This window comes from Xiphias gladius, chromosome 17, assembly GCF_016859285.1.
Source record: "Xiphias gladius isolate SHS-SW01 ecotype Sanya breed wild chromosome 17, ASM1685928v1, whole genome shotgun sequence".
Lineage (NCBI taxonomy): Eukaryota > Metazoa > Chordata > Actinopteri > Istiophoriformes > Xiphiidae > Xiphias > Xiphias gladius.
In genome coordinates this window covers 18,623,869-18,645,948 of record NC_053416.1, presented here as the reverse complement: position 1 = coordinate 18,645,948, position 22,080 = coordinate 18,623,869, and the positions used below count along the sequence as shown (strand labels likewise).

The window sequence follows — 22,080 nt, the reverse complement described above, 5'->3', positions numbered from 1 at the left end:
TCCACACCTGTCCTCTCCTGTCATTCAGCCATCAGATGGCAGGCAGAAGGAACCCCTGCCCTTGCCTGCAGCATCAGACAAGATTAAAGGGATGAACAGAGAGAGGAACTGAAAGTCATGCCCAACAAATCCTCCCACACAGTCTGCAGCAACAACAAAAAGCCCTCTCAGAGCGACTGGAAGCTGCACAGTACAACTATAGCCTGATATGTTGGCTATTCAGAAACCCCGACTGGGGCAGTTTCATGTTCAGTGTCTTGCTCAAGGGTATCCAAGTGGTGGTAAAAAGAGAGCGGCAAGATCTGGATCAATCTGGACTTGAAATACCTCAGCCCAGGCTTGGACGATGTCACTGAGTGATTTAGGGACCAATTATTTAAAGCAAACCTTTTGTCACTTGTAGCTCTTGCAGGAGAAGTTAATTTTTTTGGTGTGATGAAGGCTTGAATAAACGGACAGCGCTTTTAAAATGATGAGATGACTGCACCAATCAGGGTGTGCTGGAAGACGGAGGGTGTGGGCAAAGAAATGATGATGTCAGTATTTGACAGATGAAACATCAGACAGCCTCTCAGTTTGCACAAAAAAACTCAAGAGGCTTCCTATTGCTGGTCATTGTTCACCAGATCCATGAAACGAGCACAGCAGACCAGAAACGGCGATCAGACAACGGACGCTGCTGTCAATGACACCAGGTACTAAATGTTTTCATGAAATAAATGTTTCCTTATGATGAATGTCTTTACTATATACTGATTTAACCAAAGCTTGGCATGTTTTCAGTCAAATTTTTGTGATTGAAATCATTTTTTATTAATGAGGGGAAATAAAAATGAAAAAGAATGCAAAATAAATTAATAAAATATTTCCAAATTAGTAAACATACTGCTAATATATGTCTTTTTTGTTTTGTTACAGGCTATTATCTTCAGATGCATACATTTTTCTTCTAAACAATCAAAGCAGCCCTCAGTAACCTCCTCCAAGAGATGTTTTTTTAATCCTAATGTAATATTAGAGCCAAATATATCACTGTGTGTAAACCAAAAGTGTTTCATATAGTCCGTGTATGTCTCCTGTGTGGTGGCTGATATATGTAACTGTGAGTGTGTGACTTGGCAGCGCTGGCAGAAGCGGTGCATGTTGTTGCAGCGGTGTATCTCTGCTGCTGCTGTGCTCATGGCTCAGAGGAGAGCTGCTGGTGGCTGCTGCTGCTGCCCAAGGGCGCCCATGAATGAAGACAATGCCCGTTTCTGCCTGCTGGCTGGGCTCATCCTGCTCTACTTATTATGTGGGGCGGCCATCTTCTCAGCCCTGGAGCATCCCTTTGAGCTGCGTGCCCGCCGCCTCTGGAAACAGCAGCTGGACAACTTCACCCAGCGATATAGGGTCAACCTGGGTGCCCTTCACACTCTGCTGCGGCAGTATGAGGAGGCAAATGGAGCTGGGATCAGAGTGGACATGTTGAGGCCTCGCTGGGACTTTTCTGGAGCTTTCTACTTTGTGGGCACTGTGGTCTCCACTATTGGTAAGTCTCACACTTTTACAAAGTTTTATACAACTTCAGATGCTTCTTCAGAAGTTCTTACATATTGCTTATGAGATACTTACTCCAAAAAAGTACTGTTTGTGAACCATGACCCTTGAACCTTTTATTTTGTATTTGTCTTCTCTAGGCTTTGGCATGACCACACCAGCGACCATAGCTGGAAAAATATTCTTAATCTTCTATGGTCTCATTGGCTGTGCCGCCACCATCCTCTTCTTTAACCTCTTCCTGGAGAGGATCATCACGATGTTAGCCTACATCATGCGCTGGTGTCATGAGCGTCGGCTGAGGTGTGGCGGGGTTGGGGTGATGTCGAGCAAGGAGGAGACACCCGGCGAGGAGGACAGCCTGGAGGACTGGAAACCATCAGTCTATTACGTTATGCTGATCCTGGGAGTAGCATCGATTGTGATCGCGTGCAGTGCCTCCACCCTGTACAGCTCCATGGAGAACTGGAGCTACGTGGACTCCCTCTACTTCTGCTTCGTTGCTTTCAGCACCATCGGCTTTGGGGACCTGGTGAGCAGTCAGAGACAGCAGTATGAATCTCAGGAAGCCTACCGGCTCGGGAACTGCCTTTTCATCTTAATGGGAGTATGTTGTATCTACTCACTTTTCAATGTCATCTCTATTGTCATCAAGCAAACTCTGAACTGGATTCTGGGTAAGCTGGTCTGCTCGGGGCGGCATCAGCGCTCCTCTTGCTCCACACGTAGCTGCTGGGGGCTCTGCTGCCCCTGCCTCCAAAACAGAAATCACAACCAGAGACGCCTGCCAGCACACCTCAGGCAAAAACGCTTAAAACGCAACACTGTGCAGCCCATGTCATCCCACTGTCCTGCAGGAAGACATTGCTACAGGGACGGCTCGGTGGAGACGGTTTGTGACAGTGAGACGGATGCAGGTGCAGTGGCTGATGGGGTATACGTTGGGCGTCGTATGTCAGGAGAGATGATCTCTGTCAATGAGTTCACGGTGTCCAATAAGGTGTCTCTGGCACTACTGCAGAAGCAACTGAGCGAAACAGCTCATCAGGGCCCCCGGCAAAGCTACGGCCATCAGAATGGATTCTCTGGTGGTGTGGGGGCCTTGGCCATTATGAATAACCGCCTACAAGAAACCAGTGTGGATAGGTAGCATGACATAGTATGACATGCTAAGATTTTATTCTTGTGTACATTGCTTTAGGGTTTCTACATCACAGCTTTGATCCAACCTATTTCCTTACTGAGTGATTTCGAGAAAGTCAACAATTGGTCCTCTCATTATGACAAAACTAAATTGTAGGAATACAATAATTTTCCTCTGTTCAGAGTCTCTCTGAGCAATTTCTGTGGAAGTCTATGCAGATGATAGCAGACCTCCAGCATGGATTTTGGACAGCAAATAAATGTTCACATTTTGTTCTGTGAGGGGAAAGATATCAAAAAGACCAATACCATTTATAGATTTCAACATCACCGTGAAGAGGGGTCTGATGTCCTGAAGTGATTGGCTCATACAAAAGCAATCAGATGAAAGAAGCAGTGAAGGACCACTTAAAGGGGACTGCTGATTTAACAGTGCTGCACACGTCCCCTGTCCTCCTCAACAAATATGGTTGTACGTGAGGTAGTAGTTAGTATTAGTGAACATACAGACATAAACACAATATCTACAGTCTCCTCTTAGGTAAAAGATAGCTGCATATATAAAACATTTGAATTGTGATTAGTGTTTAAACAGAGCTTCTCAAACCCACTAAAGGAGCACTGAGAAAAAGACATTTTAATTTGCTGATTGCTCACAAGCCATCTTGTTCCATCAGCTCATGTCATTGAAATTCATAGTAATCATGAAAGAGCACTGAGATCGGGAGTTTTCAATGGAGCACATCTAATCAAATGTGGCCTGTAGAGGACGTCCTTATGTCAATAAGTGCAGTACAGATAGTCGCAGGATCACATTAACAAAGCAGAGAGCAAGATTCAGGCACTGCTTGGCTAGCTGGAGGAGATTCTTTACTATGCAAGACAAACCATTTTATTCCATTCTGTGTCATCCTCTATCATCTATTTGGCAGATAGAGCTCTTACAGGAAACAAAATCATCCATTTTCCTCTAGTGTCACGCCTGATGAATTGTATTTACTGTATAATTTCAAAGCAATGAGAAAAATATTTCTTTAATGGGTTATTGTGAGTAAAAATACTCAAAGTTGTCAGTCAAATATTCTTTATTTAGGTTTAAAACAATCATAAATCTTAACATGTAATGTCTACACACAGAATTACTCACTGAAATAAAATAATAATGCAGTAGGATGCAGATCAAATGACCCATCTTGAAACCAACCCATTCTTATGCTGTTTGTTTTATCAACTATATAAAAGATGAATAAGGCATCACAGTACATATCAACAAACTTATGGAAAAAATACATTTCACATACACTGTATTGAAGAATGTGTTTAGAAATATGGTTAATATACAGAAAGAATTGCAAAAAAATGTGTCCATATAGATCTTATTTGTGTAAAATAAATTGATTGGTCAATAAATGTAGATCTTATGGGATTTGGATACTTTCATTCCATTTTTGCTCACGATCAAAGCCCGCAGTTACGGCAACAAACTGTATAGCTCCTTAGTAATAATGTAACTTTTATTCTAACAAATAACTAATTTAAAATAACAAATTCTCCAAACAACACTCCAGCTAAGCGTATGTATGTAAAAATGTAAAAGCAAACACCTCTTCAAAAAGATTTTAGATCTGTGAAATGTATTTTTTCTTGACAAGTGCGTGTGTGCGTTGAGACTTAATTAGCAGAATAAAAATACCTAATCAGTGTTTATTTGCCTGTCACTTCCAACCACGAGGGGAAAAGATAAATTGGTGCACTCCCATCAGCTGTCAAGCTGTTAGCATTTCCTGTTGTAACAAATGGATATATGTTAGCTGCACGCTAGCTTATGGCTAGCACTGACAATGTTTTACAATTTTCTTTTTTGGAGATGAAAGGCAAACTGAAATTCTTTAAATTATTCTCTTATTACATCTATTCTTAAAACATCATAAATTACACCCCTACATGTACTAACACTTATTATTTTATCCAATGAAAATGGACAATTTCACAGTTGGCTTTTATTCAGTTTTACAGGCCGTCATTTGAAATTATCAGCTTTCTGTTTACTGAATATGAGGCAGAGGTTTGTTGCTGGGTCAGTGTCTCTGAGTAAGTTTTACAAAATGTCCTTCTTGTACAAATATAAACGTATCAGGCTTTATTAGATCTATTTTTGCATTGTTATGACAAGATGCTACTTGTTAGCATGATGTAAACAAACATCCCTGTCTGTTCATCATGTCCCTTTTTGTCAAATTGCACACATGAAGAAAACAGTTTTAATATAGACATTAATTACAGTCCCTCCATGGATCCTTGGAGACAAAATCCAGTAGTGCTTTTCAGGAGCCTCCCAGGCCCTGGACAGACAAATAATGCAGGAAATAATGGTGAATTTAGTTTAGTTTTTACATGAACATTTTCATAGTGAAGGAAATAACATGTCCTCTAATTGTTAAAATTGGACAGACGTATAGTTTGTACTCACATTTGGTACTGTGGGCTTGTGTGTCTCTCTTTGTTGATAGTAAGCAGAAATAATGCAGTTCCTTCTGTAACACACAAAAGTAACATGGTGTAATTTCCCAGCACAGTGTATAGATGCACACACACACACACACACACACACACACACACACACACACACACACACACACACACACACACACACACGCACACACACGCACACACACACACACACACACATAAACACAGATTTTGTGTCTCTTACTTGCTCTGTATGCCTCCACCTGGTGGTAATCCAGGGATGACAGTGGATGCTAGGACTGTGAGGACAGACAGCAGGTCAGGTTCCTCCCCTCTGACACACAGCTCATCAAAAATTTCTGTCAGATATTAAAAGAAGAAAGAAACATAGAAATGAGCATACAAATAAATTAAGAGGGTTTCTGGCATTTTCTTAAAGTTTACATGGAAATTGCATACAGTAATGCTGACATTATTCTGTATTTTTCCTATTGTGAACAACTTGTCAGCCACAAAAAGACCAAAACCAACAATGTGTTGGTCTACCTCTCAATAATTTCTAACTTCCCTTCCCCCTACCTTCTCTGTGGCACTCCGCCACAAGCTCATTTCTTCCTACTAAATGTACATTTGTAAAAAAAATAAATAAATAAATAAAAGGGAACACATTAATTCCTTTTTTTTTATTTTTCAAAAATGCTAAATAATTTCCCGGAAAAGTTGAGCACTAGATTTTAGCAGACGTGACTCAAACAAGAGTAAATTGTGCATTTTATGGGGACTATTTTCGGCTGTGGATTAACACACATTTGGTGCACTAGTGATTACAATATTTTCGACACCAAGATGGAGTATGTTGGATTGACTCAAAATAAACTATGATATGTGTGTTCATCACATGGGATTTATTGACAGCAAGAAAAATGGAGAACTGGTGAAAAACAGGTGTTGAAGAATTTCTTCTCAAATGCAAACCATAAACCTCAAGAAAACAGAAAAAATCAGAATTTAATTTAGCATTTAAGCATGAAAAAAACAAGGTGAAAATTATGCCTAATGCCTAATATAATTTATACCCAACACACCTGCTACTTTGGACCCCAGCAGTTCCTCCAGCTCAGCCTCCTGGTGTAATGCCTCTGCTGTGAGCTGGGGGGCTCCGGTAAAGCACAGCAGGATGATGCTGATGTTGTCCAAGCTGCCCTGTGGAGTGAAGCAGTGTCAGCAGAGGTGAGTAATGATGGCTAACCTTATGATTGTCAACACATGAAACATTATTTCATCCTGGGTGAACTGTTTTAGAAATACACCATTTTAACCTCATGGTTTTGTACACCAGTGTCACACAGATGCAGTGGAGCAGGAAAATGTAAATGGAGTGTGGTAGAAGCTGTGACATTTTGAGGTCATTGTTCAAATCCAAGCTGAAACCCTGTTACATAACAGAGTTACATGATGGCCAAAAAGAGTGCACATGTGGCCTGTGTATATCCTGATATGATTCTTTGACTACAAAGAATACAACATTGACAATTAGCCCAATTAATTTTATTAATTGCCTTGAGGTTCTGGGGAACCTGGTTTCAAATAGGGGATGAGTTGAATGAAGGATTTTACTTACTAAGGTATAAGATATGCATCAATTTAATTATGGGCACAGCAAAACATATGAAGGCTTTTCTGCTGAAAAGCTCAAGCCTTATTGACAAGCTACTTCCCTTATTCTACAGATTAGTTACTCTATGGTGAAAAATATCCTTCACTAAACACCCTTAAATCTAGTAGTCATAATATGAGTGGAGCTGGCTGTAGCGGAATAATTATTCTCCCTCACTGGTCTGAAATGATTCTTAATGAATGCAATCCTACGTTCTTGAACAACAACCTTCAACCGTTTGACACTCTCAGAGAGTGGCTGAAAAGAGTCCTCATAGGAACCTAGAAAAATCCCATGTAACCTGTTCCGACACCTCTGCAGTCTATTTTAAGGTGCACTGTCAGACTATTGTTCCAACAGCAGCCACAGCGAAAATGAGACTGAACCAAAGCTTTACCACAAGTCAGTGCTGCTTTTTCAGTCTAAATGTATGCTATTGGAGCCAAAGATGTTCACTTGTAGATCTTCACCTCTATATGGACATGAATGTGTTTAAAGTGCCTATATCAATATTTTTATATTAACAATGAATCACATGACTAATTATGTATTTGAAAGGAGTCACTCATAGTGATGAACCCACAAAACATTATCACCAGTATCCCCTGTTCCCCTATTTTCTGTGGAGCTTAAATCTTAATTTATAGCCCACAACTTTACTGGTTTGGTTCACGCTCACCACCATCATAATGCTGTTTTCATCCACAGCAGTTTTTAGTGAAAAAGCACTAAAACCAATGTATCCTACCTTTCATACACTAAGTGGGTGATAGTGGAACATCTAGCAAAGAGCCAGATATTTTTCTCAAGAGTTGTCAGAGAGCAAAACTGAGCTAAAAGGAGACTGAATATTGGACTTACATTTGCCAGGTGGTCAAAAACACGATTTAAAATTAATGCTAATGTTGCTCTGTATCTGCTGGACGAGTAAACAAACACCTGTTTGCTAAGACATTTGCCACTGCAACTTTAAGGTGATAGTAGTTCAAAGTCGTGTTCACAGCGTGTTTCTGCTCCCTCCAACTAGCCAAAAAAACAATAATAATAATAATCCAGCTTTTAGGAGTGACTAGGCCTGACAAGTGCCACTATGAAATACCATGTTCAGTGCCATTTTGCTCAAATCTATAGCCCATCTTGGCTACTTAATTCTTAATAGCCTTAATATACCACTGCTCATAGCTGTCCCAAGGCAACGACTGAAACTTTGCTTTGGACAGATTTCCCTAACATAAGCGTTCAAACCGGTGGATTTTCTCCATTTCGTCCCGGTGCCAGCAACCACCCACATGTAATGGCAACCTTAAACCATGAATCCATTTGTTGATATAACGAAAATCTTCACCAAATAAGCTTTAAAACTTTTATCCTTATGAACAAGTCATTTGCATATGCAAATAATTCATCAGACCAACAAGTCTCCAGATTTAAATGCATATAAACACAAAATAATGAGGGGATCCAGCACATTTCCCATTTGAACTCCACACTCAGTTCAATCCCGACCACAAAATATGTCTTATCCTTTAAATAGGTAGCCCAGTTATTAAGAATTGGTTTACACAGAGAGATACTATGATTGTTGTATCAAACATTTTTTTTGTAAATCATGCCCATCCCACACAATTCTACCACCTGGCCAATCAAAGCTGTTGCATAGAAAAGTTAGAAATGAGAAAAGGAGGTGAAACTGCAGTGAGTTTTTTGAAAGCCTGAGTGTAATTCACATATAGGATTGATTGTGATTGATTAGGTGTGTGTAGTATGAATCAAAGAGAAACTGTCACTGAGTTATCTTTCAGAAGCTAAGCTCTTTTCTCAAAAAATGGGATGACCCCACTAATCTTCCTATGAAGCCAAGCAAACTCATCACAGTCACAGTTTAAGGGATTATGCTATTACATAAAATCCACAGCCCATTAAAAATTATGTAACTCATTTTTAAACTCAAATTTTGTTTTGTGTTTATAATCAGTTAAAAGGATTTGCCATTTAAACTGCTGAACATCATGTAGAAATGCATAAGGTTACTTTCTATTTCAAAGGGACTAAGATAATATGGGTACTGGTTTGAAGAAGCAGGTTCGGACCTTATAGAGACAGAGGTCAATGACTTGATTGCAGACATCCCTCAGATCAGTGCAGACACGCAGCCGGTTGTGGATGAAGGCGCACAGCTCCTCGTTGCTGATTGTGTCCCACACCCCGTCGCAGGCAATCACCAGGAACTCATCTGCTGGTGAGCGCTCCACCACACAAATCTCTGGCTCTGGTGACACCATCTGCTGGCTGGGCGTCCGGTTCTCTGCTCCCTTGTAGCTGAAGTCCCCTAGAGCCCGGGAGACTGCCAGAGAGCCGTTGATCCGTTGGAGGGACACGGAGCCGCCTGCGCTCTCAATTCGCTCTTTCTCAAGAGGGCTGTAAGGTTTGTGGTCCTCAGTGGAGAAGCAAACCTGGCCAGACCGGCATAGCATGGCCCTTGAGTCACCACAGTTGGCGAAGTAAATGTAATACGGCGAGATAAGAGTGGCCACCACGGTGGTGCCCCCTCTCTCCCAGCCTTCTCGACGTGCGGCAGAGTGCAAGTGCTTGTCTGTTTGCAGGAATCCCTCAATGATGGCACCTTTCACCTTTTCAGGATCATCCTCTGGTCTTATTCCACCTGTGTGCACAAAGAGGCGCAATCTTGGAATATTTAGTGTTTGCTGACACAAGGATCCCATAAAAACACATCACTTCATAGAATGAAATAGATATTTGCAGAATATAATGAGAAATGATCATTCATGATATTTATGTCTGATAACAGGGCCAGTCTGTCTCTCTTTCACTGTTAGAAAAGAACTTTTCTCATCAGAATATCTTAAACAGCTGAGCATCATTGCAATAAATCAATTATTTTTGCCCTTATAAAAGATAGCAATAGTCCATCATATGTGATTAAATCTTCTATATTTATTTCATTAATGCATTTTTAAGTCCATATATTTCACCTGTGGCTAGGATGTGACCCAGAAGGTGCTGGGAGCAGTGCTGTGCCACCGTGCTGCCTGCATGACCATCGAACACAGCGAAGAAGCTCCAGTCGGCCAGCTGTCCACCCAGCTGCGGAACACAGTTATGGAAGTCCTCCATGTTGGCCCTCCAGCCCTGCATGCTTCCCAGGGCGTAGGTGAGGCCCCAGCGGGCACAGCCCTCCTCTGTCAGCTTGTCCAGCACTGGCCGATCCAGGTAGGGGCTGGGGATGACCTCCTCCTTCTCCCCCTCCCCTGGCTGCTCTCCCTCTGCTGCTCCTCCACGGCTCCCCTTGAAGAAAGAGCTGACCCTCTTCTCCGTCTCTTTCACCAGCTGCCGCACAAACGCAGGCATCTCCACGCTGCCCTTTCTTGCTGTCCTCATGGCTCTTGTGCACAGCTGATGTGTGGAGAATCTTCTTTTGTCCCTGCGCTGGTGTTTGTGGCTGGGACAGAGGGCTGAGCTACGCCTGATGCTGGGCCTGTGCAGTGTCTGCGTAGCCCTGCTGCTCCAGGGCTCACAGCATGGCTGCCTGAGCTGATGGATGTTCTCTGTGCTGGCAGCTCACCCCCCTCTCCCTGTTCATCTCCTTCCTTTCCTCTCTCCTTTCCCTCTCTGGAGACTTCACTGATCGGCGCCCTCTCCTCCACTCATCCTTTCTTGCCTTCTTGTTTGGTCTCTCCTCTGTGCTGCCGTGATTTTACCTTCTCCCTCGCTTTTTCATAGCTCTTCCAGCTCTCTCCTTGCCTTGTTATTTTCCCTGCCTCTGCTGTGATTGGCTGGCTATTTGTGTGCACCAATCCCTGCCTGGCTAGCATCCCCACTGTCGTTTTTGAGCTCAACCTCTCTCACCGTCATCCTATCTGCAGCTCTACCCCTCCCACATCTTTGGTAATCTCAACCTTTGATCCGTTGGGATTATGGGTTTCCACTGTTGTGGATTACAGGACTGTCGGCCATTTAGCACAAAGTGTGTGACTGACGGCTAGAAGAAGAGACATGGAGAAAGAAGGCTTATTTTCATTATGCACATAGATCCCTCAGAACTGATATTTCACTTTTACACATTAAACATGGTGACAGTGCATGTACTGTACCACTGCAGGGATTCATGACTGATCATCCAACAACGCTGAGAGACCATACAAACCTGATATCAGAGCTGTATTTTTACTCTAATTTTGAATTACACGGAGGCTTTGCACTGAACAACTGGATAAGTTTTTAAGAGATTATTTGTTTACTGGTTCTTAATGTAGCAGTAAAGCAAAGTTTGTTATAGCTTGGATGTGGTTATTAATCGTGTGTGTAAAATTGTCAGTCTTCTGCTTAAATGCAGTCTAAAATAAAATGGCAAAGAAAACAATACTGTTAGTCACAAAATTGTATGTTTTCTATCTTAATAGAGACAAGAAATTTGGAAAGTTGTTACTAATTCAGCAGAGACACAGGGGCAAAGCTTTATTTTGAACAAGCTGAAACACGATTTTTGTGCATGTCACCACGACATGACTTACACCGGTTTTGTTTGGCACCATTCCCTGAACAACTGTGGAGTCGGCCAGGGTCACAACATACATTCTGCATACTTTGATTTTGGGGTGGACACTGCCAGTCATGCTACTGTGACCAGGCAGAAATGGATGGATCAACTATTTGTATTTGTTTTTACTGTTCAGTCAATCAAACACACATGTCTTGATGGTTTTACAGCTTTTCATAGATACACACAATAGAACCAAACCTCTGAGTCTGTGTTTGCTCCAGATACACAGTAGGGACTTGCGCATGATACATCATTGTGCATGCGAAAAGTTGCTGGAGTCGCACTACTGGACTTATTTTGCACAAAAATTTGCACAGTTCACACAAGTTATTGTAATACATGTATTCTATATAGGTCACTGCTCTTTCTTTAATCTTTTCTTTTAGTTTTAATTTATTTCACTCAATGACTTATTTATGTGTTTTCTTCCGTCTCGGAGGTCAGTAAAATTTTATGTTACATTATCTGATCTTATTATTATTTCATCTCATCTTATCCTACCTTTACCTCTTATTTTGGTCTGACTGACTCTAAGGTGTAAGCAGAGACATACTTGCAAGGAGCTGAAATGAAAAGCTACGTAATTCTCAGACAATAAATCCTGCATAGAGAAATGACTGCCTATCTGTCTTGCATGCAATTGAAATGTGATAAGTGAAGCACCTCAATCATTTCTCTATTAAAGTATGCTGTGTTTCCAGTTATGATTCAAGCTAGATAATAAATTCATTAGTTGTTGATGAATTCTGCAGTATACAGCAGGTGGAGATAGTGGTCTACTAACACTGATTGTGTTCTTATTAATCCTGCTTGTTGATGAGTTTTACATTAAAAGCTGTTCCTCATTAATGTGGCTGCATGTGAAGGCCTCTGGGTGCAGGTTGGCCACCAACTAGCTGACAAACCACGAGAGTCTCTGAAAGCTGAGGGACATGTACATGCTGATGTCTCAGGTTCCCAATTTGAGTATGTGTGTATGTGTGTGTGTGTGTCTGTGAATCCAAACAGGGGGTATCCAGTACGGGATAAAATTAGGCCAGCCAGGCCTTATATTGCTGACAGAGCTCGGGTGGCCAAAAAAAGCCCAGAGTGCAAGCCAACATAGGAAGCGCAAGGAAGAGGGGAGAGCAAGCAGGATCGCCGCTGAAATGGCCACCAAACGTAAGGAAATAAATGGTGACAGCTTCAAGTAAAGCGAATCAGAGCAGAGAGGGAACTGGTCGGAGTTGGTCAGATGGAAGAGAAAGAGGGAATTTATTTTTTTTCCCCTCGGCTGGGCAGGTGCAATTACAGACAGGATGGCAAGTCAAATACTGAGTCCAGCATGTCTTTCTTTTGGTGGACAGATGGGCAGAATGGGACTCAACTAAATGACAGCCTACTGCTGACTGAATGTTGTTTGTTTCAACCCTGAACGTCCATATTATCCCATAAGAAAAGAAGACAGATAACTGTTTTCTTGTCAGGGCTATTTTTCAGGCTTTATTTTACTTTTGTTATTAAAGTCACAATTAGAGTCAGGTTATGGTTATGCCAAGCTTGGAAAATGACTTCATAGGTGTAACAGCAGAAGTATAAGTGTCTCTGTTTCTGACTCAGCAGTTTCCTGTCCAAATCTGCCATTAAATAAGAAAAACATGAGAAGTGTTTATGTATATATTGTTTATACTGCTGGTTTAATTGTGTGTGTGTGTGTGTGTGTGTGTGTGTGTGTGTGTGTGTGTGTGTGTGTGTGTGTGTGTGTGTGTGTGTGTGTGTGTGTGTGTGTGTGTGTGTGTGTGTAAATACACGAGTCAAGGATTTGTTTTAATCAGATAATTATCTTGCAATTAACACTGGAGTTAGGAGGCTCATCTAATGTTTTGGTGTTTGAAGATCTAATATCTGTGACTATGACTCATAGTATAATTATTCATTTATTTATTATTTATACATAAATTTGCAAAGTGCATTATTAAAAGCAATGCTTTCATTTGAGACATATTTTCCCCTAAAATATCTTCTTTTTTGGGCAAGAAGAAACTTCTGTAAAAATTAATAATTGTTGTTAATTGTTTTGATTTTTTCTCTCCATAATGTACTGAGCTTTATTCCTGTTTTTTTTCTTAGTCATCCTTTCTTCAGCCTCTTACTTACTTTCTGTTTTTAAATAACTAACTTCCCATTTTGCCTCTCATATAACTAAAACTTCTTTGGCACAGAGGGTGGGGTGGGGGGTGGGGGGTGGGGGTTGTGTGTCACATTTCTGTCAACAGCAGCAGGTTTGTTTGTAATAACAAGAAGATGAACTGGGTTGTTAGATTGAAGAGTGAATGTTGCATACCACATCCATTCACTGCATTTTGAAGTGAAAGCTCTTTTCATAGAATTTTAGAAAACTGATATGAAATCGTGTGAAACAAAGTCTGACTGTTTTGTTTGTCCTCGGCGTTTTGTTTAATCCAAAATGGGCACCGATTTTTTTTTTTACTGACGGTGCCTGACTGGTCTTTCCTCACTTTGAGGCATCTTTACTGTCCCTTTTTCATCGCCACTGCAATTTAGTTAAATTCTCTACACCCTTCTGTCATCTGTGTAAGTGCTACCACAAGGTGTTATCAAGCGCTTACAGTGTAAAAGAGCGGCCTCAGAGGCAGGGGATCTACTCTAAAACCTTGAAATGATTGCTTGTCACCCAAATCAAGTTGTCACCCAAATCAAAAACAGAAGCGTCTGTTGGATTAACATATCTATGGAAAATAAAGAACCTTATTCTTAAAGAACCTTAATTTCTTGTTTCCAACACGGGTCCACCTTGTTTTGCAGTTGTGGATCTGGTGTATTGGCGGAACATGAGGAAGACTGGTGTGCTGTTCACGGGGCTGGTGATCGGTCTGGCCAGCCTGTTCCAGCTCAGTGCCATCACAGTGCTCTCCCACATCTGTCTGGGTGTCATGTGCTTCACCTTCCCTCTTCGCCTCTACTATAAGCTGCTGGAGCTTCTGCGCTGGAACCCCGGGTTACACCCTTTCCAGTGAGTCCATTGATTCAGGCATCAATCATTTGTTTTTCCAGGCCCACACTGGATCCTCTATGGCAGAAAAATGCTGCTGCACTGCTCTCTATGGGTTAAAAGTTCCAATTATGTTGCACTTTTGGCCAAATGTAGAGCCTCAGTTGACTCATTTCCCTAAGGCATTTCACTGTGGTAAATGTATATAGCTTGTTGTTTTCTTAATTGTGTCTGTCCCCAGGTCGTTTCTGGATTACGACAGCTCTCTGACAGATAAGGACACGGTGATGCTGGTAGAGGAGCTGGTGCTGCTGATTGCATTTGCCGTTACAGAGATCAAACGCCTCCTTTTCATCCACAGCTTGATTGACTCTATTAAGGTCTGAGTGTGATGATAATAATGATTGAAATTGCCATGTGAGCCAAGTCAATGTATGAACAGCAACTGATTCATAAAACCTCAAAGCTGAAACCTGAAAGCTGAGTCTATATATGACCTGTATGGGAGAAAACCTAAACAGTGGTGATGGTTTCATTGTAAAAGCCCTTTGTGGAGGATTTGAAAATCTTTGACTTTTCTGTTAGTTTCAGAAGAGACACTGTGGCAGTCCTAGTATTACCAAACCTTTCACACTATAGGGAATAACAGCCGAATATCATCAAATCACATTCTTTCTCTGGTCTCTCTCAGTTTGTTGTTCTGCTGTACCTGTTGACCTACGTCGGTGTCCTAGCCAACGGACTGACTCTGGTCATAACTGGTGAGTTGAAATGATTCCATCCTTACTTCTCACATTTACTCAGGTTCCTAATAGATCACCCTCCTTTTGTGGCCGAAGTCAATCGTTTTGTGCTCCCGTGCATCCTCTCCTACCTCATGCTGAAGAGCCTTTTCGCACAGACACAGTGTGTGAATGTGGAGCAACATCCTACATCCAAAGCCTTCTAGTGCTGTAATAGTGTCCTGAGCATTAAAGTATATCTTACCCTGTTACCTAATTGATTTCAGTTAAGTTTTCTACTTGTCATTTAAATAATATTTTTAAACTTTAGGTTGGCCAAGTAAACTGGTCTTTTCTCCTTTGTCCTTGTTTTACAGCTGTGATTGCTGTTTTCTCCCTTCCACTGTTGTACAAAAAGCAGCAGGTGAGACCGTGTATATTAGGCCAAATTCCAAAACACTTTTTGATAACATCACAAAACTGAATACTTTTTTTCTCAAGCAGAAGAGAGCAGTATGTATAGACATAGAGTCGGAGGATTTTTAAAAAAAACCTCTCAAGGTGATAGCATATAGCAGCTCATGAGACACAAAATTGATTTTGCTGGACAGAATAACAAAAATGTCTTTTAGTAAAGCCATCTACCAGAGATGCTGTGAATTCACTGACTCATCTGTCATTTTGGTGACAGATGCGGATAAGGAGGATTGTTAGAACAGTCAAAGCTTCTGTAAAGAGAATCAAAAACCTGTAAGTAACCTGCTCTTTATATGATGGTCTTTTATGTGCTCTTAATATCATGCTGACAAAATATAAACATATTCTTGTTCTTTTTTGTCTTTTTACATTGTGTTGTGTAATGTGATGTCCCTGTTTTGCTGCAGGTGCCTTAGTCTGTCTAATTTAACGAGACCCTCTCCTGTCCCGAAAGCAGCAACTGCAACTGGACCTGTCCCCAAACAGAAAGCCAAGTCAAAGTAACTTGTTTTGTCACACGTTTGAAAGCACCCAGGATTTGGGATTTGGAAAATGTTGGAATGGTACATCCTCTGCGGGGCCCCTGGAGGGGCAGCCCATTTCCATTTCTGCACCACGATTTTTGTTTACGGGAGCAAGATTTAATCGATCCTGACAGCTGAAACAAAGCTGCCATTCACTCAAGGACAGGGAAGGGAAGTGTATGAGGGGAAGAATTGTATTTACACAGATACTTTGTTGGCAGTGTTTAGTATAACCAGTTTACACAATGATCTACTCCAAGCAAGGACAGCACAGAATATCATTTTTTCCCCCTTAAAATGTCTATTTTTACATAACTAGTGAGCACGGTGTTCCTGTTGAGCTCCAGAATTATTCATAACGACGCGATGAAACATTCTTTTTTTTTAGTTGAATAGAATAAAACTGACATGATCATCACCTGCCGTCAATTAACATTAACAGTTTTGTGCTTGCTATGTTGAAGTATTAGCAAAAGCTTTCTAAGCAGGAACTGCTTGCAACTTTTATGAGACCTACTCATCTCGTCATCGTGCAAATTGGATTTTATCGGGTACAAATAGTGACTTCCTGCTGCTCTTGGGGCAGTTTAGTAGTTAAAGATACAAAGTGTAACAACAAAACAACTCTTAACCAGTGAGAGGAACCTCAACTGTCCTGCAGTAACTCCAACCAAATTTGAATTCATTAATGGGTCAAAAACACGTTGCCTTCAGCACAAAACAGCAGGAACTGTGTACTGTGCATGTAACAGTGGGTTTTTAAAGCACTCTGATTGAAAACAGCTGCCTGCTGTGGCCAAAAACAAAGCTTTGAGAGCAGTGAGAGTGAACCAAAAAAGTCGAGTCTTGTGCAAGAAAACCAAAACAATGAGCTTAAAGATACCAAAATGCTCCGTAGAGCTGAGGGAAACTGCAGAGCCGGGTGATAACTCTCTGTGGGTTTGTCAATATGAAGGACCCCTTTGACATACAAGTACTCAGGGAATACATCGTTAATATAAAAACCTTGATTATACATTAAGTGCTTTAAGCCAGAGTGTATTTCTCTCTCATTTCTCAAGTTGCTCTCTCAAACACTCTTGGAGCAATGGGACACGCAATGCTACTAGTTTATTGTTATGCTCACCTACATAATTCAGTTATAATAATAACTGATAATAATCAGTTCCATAATTGTGTGAACAAATTGCACCATAGACTGCCATCAGAGGACATTTCAATAGATAAAACTACAACCTACAGATTTTATACCATTTGTAAAATATTTACTGTCATCATCAGACATTAGACAAAAAGCCAGTTACTTAAATGAAGGATTGAGACACAAAAATGGGTTAATAGACTCATCTTTCAAGGCCATGTCTCACTTCCAAAAAAAACCTAACAAATTAAGCAACACCACAACATGCTGCTGACAGCTTGAGAAGAGAAAAGTGCTTGAGGGACAGTTTAACCGGGGGATGAAGGTCACTGGGAAGTACAAAAGAAAATTTTTTCTTTACAGTTTTTACAATTACAAGAAAATTATCAAGAAAATTACATTTGACTCTAGAAATTTTATTGATATTTTTGTCAATCCACAATATAACGATTCAATACTTCCAATACATCTGGTTGCTTGCACAACTCCACGCCAGCATTTTACAAAACAACCAATTTGAGAATGTGTTCATTAGTTAATTGAACTAAGTTTACTGTAACTCAGGATACTTCAGTTGTGACCTAACATGGAGCGTTGCACTCGTTTCTGTAAGTCGCAGTTGGCTATATGGACATTTAAATGTCACCTGATTTCTCTCCACCCTCAAGTTGACAAATTATCACCCCTGCAAACTGCGACATCAGCTGAAAGACCAACAAATAGTTAAGGATAGAGGGGGGTCGTGTGGGTACCAGCGTGGGCGCAGATTAAAAAAATTGCTTAAAATTTGCCAGTGCTTTAACTGACACGAGGGAGAATGGATAATGATAAAAAGTTTCCATTTTGGGTGAACTTTTCCTTTCTAAGCTATTCTGACAACTGTATGGTTTCTGCTGCAGAACCTGAGCCAGTAACCTGTAAGCAGTTATTTCAGTGCAGCTCTTGAGCCAGCGAGCTACTGTTAGTGTGTCAGATTAATGTTGGTGCTCTCCAGTGGTCGGTGTTTCAGAACTTAAAATGAAGCTCCACTCAGACTAACATGTCTTAATGAGCTTATTTACTGTAATTCACATTATGATACCAGGTTGACCCCTGCTTTGCCCACCTCTTTGGTGGGCAAAGAGGGCTAGTACTTTCAATATGTTATGAAAAAATAAAAGGGTCAGTACACCCAAATTATGAAAAAAATGAATTTTCCTATTCAAGTGGTATCTAGATCTGAAGACAGTTTTGGTTTAATTTGCCCAGAAAACACTTTAACAATTTTTCACAAGGACTATGTTTAGGTAGAAAAGTAGTCCCTTTGAAAACTGCAAGGTCCATAGCCTATCCAGAGTAACAGTTCCTGATAGAAGACATTGCTGCTGCATTGTTAAAATGTAAATGTTGTTTGTGGTGATGTGAGCACCACAAACAAAATCCCATTCACCTCCATTGTATAGGGGTGACGGCAGATGGAATGTCGCAAAATCAGGAGCATAAAACCTAAACTTTCTGCATGGCTACTACCAGAATTAAAAGTCAAAAAATGTTGATGCGCAATTTGGCTGAGCCGACCCTTTAACAGTGCACCAAGAGCAAGAGCTTACTGTAGTACCAGCTCACCTTTTAAAGTGGCATCTTTGTGACCTTGTTATCTAGAAGTATGTCATTTAATACAACTGTCAAATGTACAACAAAATAAAAGTGTACTTGTAGTCTTCAAAAAAAAAAAAAAAAAAAAGCCGAATACCTGAAGCTAGGAACGATCTGCTAAGGTTGTCACTGTTATCTTTTGTTTTAGGTTTACGTATCTCTATAGGTATTTGTTATTTTTTTTTAATTGTTTTTTCCTATTCTTATGTTGCTCCCTAATAAAAAAAAGTTATTTATAAACATGAAGGTGAGTTTACTTAGCACTTAGCCCCAAAGTCTCAATCATCTTAATCTTAATCACTCTGATATCTGCAACCTGTGTTAACTTTATTAGCAGTGATGTGATAGCTAGTCACGTCACATCCTGGTGATGAGCCAACATGCACATTACCCGGACCCTGAAACTGAAGTAGCTGAGTGGAATTCAGACATCATTCATTTTTATGATTTACAGCATTAGGGTTTTCTACCGTGACATGTTGAAATGTCCTCTGTGAAAAAGGTCAATTACTCTTAAATTGTGTATATCAGTATAGGCAAGCTAACCATTCAGGTTCATAAAGCTAAATAAAGCCAAGGGCTGAAATGCTCACATTTGGCAAAACAGCAGAAGGTAATTTAAAGAGACAAATATGATAACAAGGGAAAATATTAGTGAGCTGTCACACAGGACACAGTCAGTATGTTTATGCTTATACTACACTGCTGGAAAATACATCTGTACTTATTGTCTTTTCAATTACATTATGTATTTTTTTAATCATGATATACAGTTTCGGATCAATTAGAACTACAAAACAACATTTCCGAGTCAGATTTCTGTCGGGGTGATTTCTTAAATGTCATCTGACACTAATGCTTCCCATAATCCCTGCAGTCCGGTGTGGCGGACATCAACTACTTGACATAATGTATGATTTTTTCATTTCCAAACAGCTATCCATATTAACTTTTCATATCAGCTAATACAACTATGGCTTAATTCTAACATAATGACATAATTATACAGCTTCCCCATCGACACAGATGTGCTGTGCATTCAGTGATGGTGATACTACTCTATGCCAGCCGGAGCTGCATTGACAAATTTGAGCACCAGGTGGCGCTCTAGTACAGTGCCAGTTACACCCCTTCTCAAGTCAGCGGAGAAACCCGACCACTGACTGATCTAAAGAAATAAATGAATCCTGGCAAACATGATCACCGTCAGTGTGGCGTCAATACAACGTGAGCCTCTGCTCCTCCAACACAAGCACTGCTTCCCCTACACAGAATGTTCCTGGTAATTAAAACAGCTTTTTCTCCCTGTTGTGAGAGTCACAGTGGATGCAGTGTGGCTGTGACCTTGAGATTAATTTTTCTCCGAAACCCTCCACACGTCAATTCAAATTCTCTCTCAGATCTTTGAGGGCTTCTTCTCTTGTTTCCGCATGTGGTGACTCAGAGCTTCCATCTCTCAGACTGTTTACTTTTAGAAAGTTGTTGAACCCCCTCGTTTAGAGTCATCTGATTTAAGACAGCAGTTTAGGAGATTGGTTACTCTGTTTTACTTTCTTTTAGTCTCTTGTTATTCTTTGCATGTGATTTTGTTTTAGATGTTTTAGAGTGACGACAGATGATGGCTTTTCATTGTAAGGCCATACACTTTTAAACACTCATACACAATTTAATACATAAATCAAACAAGACAACAACTCATGACTATCTAATCACATTGGAGAAATGTGAGCACTACAGCATACTATATATTTAGAAGGAATACACTCAAAATGTAAATATGGCACTTAAAACAGTTAGTTCTCCGGATCTTCAATTTAAAAGACAGTATATTTTACAGGAGCCACATTTTCCTCAGTTTAAACATAACAAGTCCATTTTTCTACAGTATTTACTCTATAAAAACACTGACATCAGTAACGTCTGACTTATTGTTTCCCTGATTAGTAGATTATGTCTCTGCATAATTATACTGACACAAAGGCTACATTTACACATTTACAAATCTACAGCTTCTGCTGCCAAAATGCCTAGTGTCATAACATTACAACAGCAAATCACAGACCTGTGACAGAAATACCTTAATTAATCCCCTCATGGTCTGTGTTGCAGTTAGTACATTTGGTCTCAGTGGACCTCAGCATTTCGGATCTGGTGTGGTTTGGTCTAGTGATATGCCTGAGAATACAGAGTCTCAGATTTATGCTTCGTGGTACCCTGTTCGACAGGGGAAAAAAAGAAAATAGTGGTTGGATTTTGTGGGATAAGCACGAGCCTCAGCTGTTTTCTATCTACATCTAAAATCGAGTACACTGCACAAACAGATTAGGGGGCAGATAATGGGAGTTTTGCTCTCTGGGTCATGTGATGTCTAAAACCTCATCTTTGTATCCTAAGTTGCATCAAACATCAAAAAATGATAAATACAGAATATTTGCAAAGCAAAAATAAGAAAGGAAAAAAGAATGAAAGGAATATCGCACTTATTGGCTTCATTGCGGAGAGTCAGATGAGAAGATTGATACCACTACCATGTTTGTGCACTAAATATCAAGCTGCAGCTAGCCGCTAGTTATCTTAGCTTAGCATACAGAGGGGAAACAGATACCCAGGCTCTGCCGGCAGTTAAAGCTCACTAATTAACATGTTTCATGTTTCAGTTCATTTGTTTAATCTGAACAGCAGTGTAAAAACAACCATTTGTGGTTCGTGGACTATTTTTTTAGCTGGGCTTCTTGTCATCGCTGTGAGGTTGCCAGGTAACCAGCAGAGACTTTAGAAGTGCTGGTAGGCAAACTTTTTTTTTACTGCCGGACAGAGCGGGGCTAGCTCTTTCCCCCTGTTTCCGGTCTTTGTGCTGAGCTAAGCTAACCAGCTTCTGGCTGTGTCTTCATATGTCATAGACGGTCATCAGATGAATCTTCTCATCTAACTCTCAGAAAGGAAGCAAATAAATGTATTTCGCAAAAATGTTTAACTATTCCTCTAAGCCATAACCTTTTTACAATATGGAGTAAAAGGTAATAAAAATGTGTAAAAACTGCCAGCAAAGAGAGATGTCGCCCCTTGAGGTCTTGGGGACTCAGGTGAAGCCGGTACCCTCGACTGTTGCTCAGAGAGAGTGAATGACTGCCAGCTGCGTGGTGGACTGTGTTCAGGACGTCTGTCACACATAGTGTTCACGGTGGTTGATGTACACACGGTCTGTCCCACTCTGATGACACGC

General features: G+C 40.7%; 3 protein-coding genes across 3 annotated transcripts; 2 read left to right on the top strand and 1 right to left on the bottom strand.

Annotated features, from left to right (window-relative positions):
* The first annotated feature begins 1,230 nt into the window (after positions 1 to 1,230).
* Positions 1,231 to 2,686, top strand: LOC120802942 (potassium channel subfamily K member 13). Its single transcript, XM_040151131.1, has 3 exons — positions 1,231 to 1,528; positions 1,677 to 2,261; positions 2,394 to 2,686. The coding sequence occupies exons 1-3, from the start codon at positions 1,231 to 1,233 to the stop codon at positions 2,684 to 2,686; spliced, it is 1,176 nt and encodes a 391-aa protein (XP_040007065.1).
* Positions 2,687 to 4,634: 1,948 nt separating this feature from the next.
* Positions 4,635 to 10,334, bottom strand: ppm1nb (protein phosphatase, Mg2+/Mn2+ dependent, 1Nb (putative)). The gene is made up of 6 exons (XM_040150803.1): positions 9,799 to 10,334; positions 8,896 to 9,467; positions 6,234 to 6,351; positions 5,393 to 5,507; positions 5,150 to 5,213; positions 4,635 to 5,021 (listed from the first exon to the last, which is right to left on the bottom strand). The coding sequence occupies exons 1-6, from the start codon at positions 10,202 to 10,204 to the stop codon at positions 5,004 to 5,006; spliced, it is 1,293 nt and encodes a 430-aa protein (XP_040006737.1). The 5' UTR covers positions 10,205 to 10,334; the 3' UTR covers positions 4,635 to 5,003.
* A 2,180-nt stretch (positions 10,335 to 12,514) lies between these two features.
* rtn2b (reticulon 2b) lies at positions 12,515 to 16,061 on the top strand. The gene is made up of 7 exons (XM_040151079.1): positions 12,515 to 12,527; positions 14,172 to 14,379; positions 14,600 to 14,738; positions 15,050 to 15,119; positions 15,458 to 15,504; positions 15,772 to 15,830; positions 15,965 to 16,061. The coding sequence occupies exons 1-7, from the start codon at positions 12,515 to 12,517 to the stop codon at positions 16,059 to 16,061; spliced, it is 633 nt and encodes a 210-aa protein (XP_040007013.1).
* Positions 16,062 to 22,080: the final 6,019 nt, after the last annotated feature.

Coding starts and splice junctions, on each gene's coding strand:
- LOC120802942 (XM_040151131.1), top strand. CDS start 1,231: ATGAATGAAGACAATGCCCGTTTCTGCCTGCTGGCTGGGCTCATCCTG. Junction 1,529..1,676: donor CACTGTGGTCTCCACTATTG/GTAAGTCTCACA, acceptor TGTCTTCTCTAG/GCTTTGGCATGACCACACCA. Junction 2,262..2,393: donor GCGCTCCTCTTGCTCCACAC/GTAGCTGCTGGG, acceptor ACTGTCCTGCAG/GAAGACATTGCTACAGGGAC.
- ppm1nb (XM_040150803.1), bottom strand. CDS start 10,204: ATGAGGACAGCAAGAAAGGGCAGCGTGGAGATGCCTGCGTTTGTGCGG. Junction 9,468..9,798: donor GGGTCACATCCTAGCCACAG/GTGAAATATATG, acceptor TTGTGCACACAG/GTGGAATAAGACCAGAGGAT. Junction 5,508..6,233: donor GCTGGGGTCCAAAGTAGCAG/GTGTGTTGGGTA, acceptor AATATCTGACAG/AAATTTTTGATGAGCTGTGT.
- rtn2b (XM_040151079.1), top strand. Junction 14,739..15,049: donor GCTTGATTGACTCTATTAAG/GTCTGAGTGTGA, acceptor GGTCTCTCTCAG/TTTGTTGTTCTGCTGTACCT. Junction 15,120..15,457: donor ACTGACTCTGGTCATAACTG/GTGAGTTGAAAT, acceptor CTTGTTTTACAG/CTGTGATTGCTGTTTTCTCC.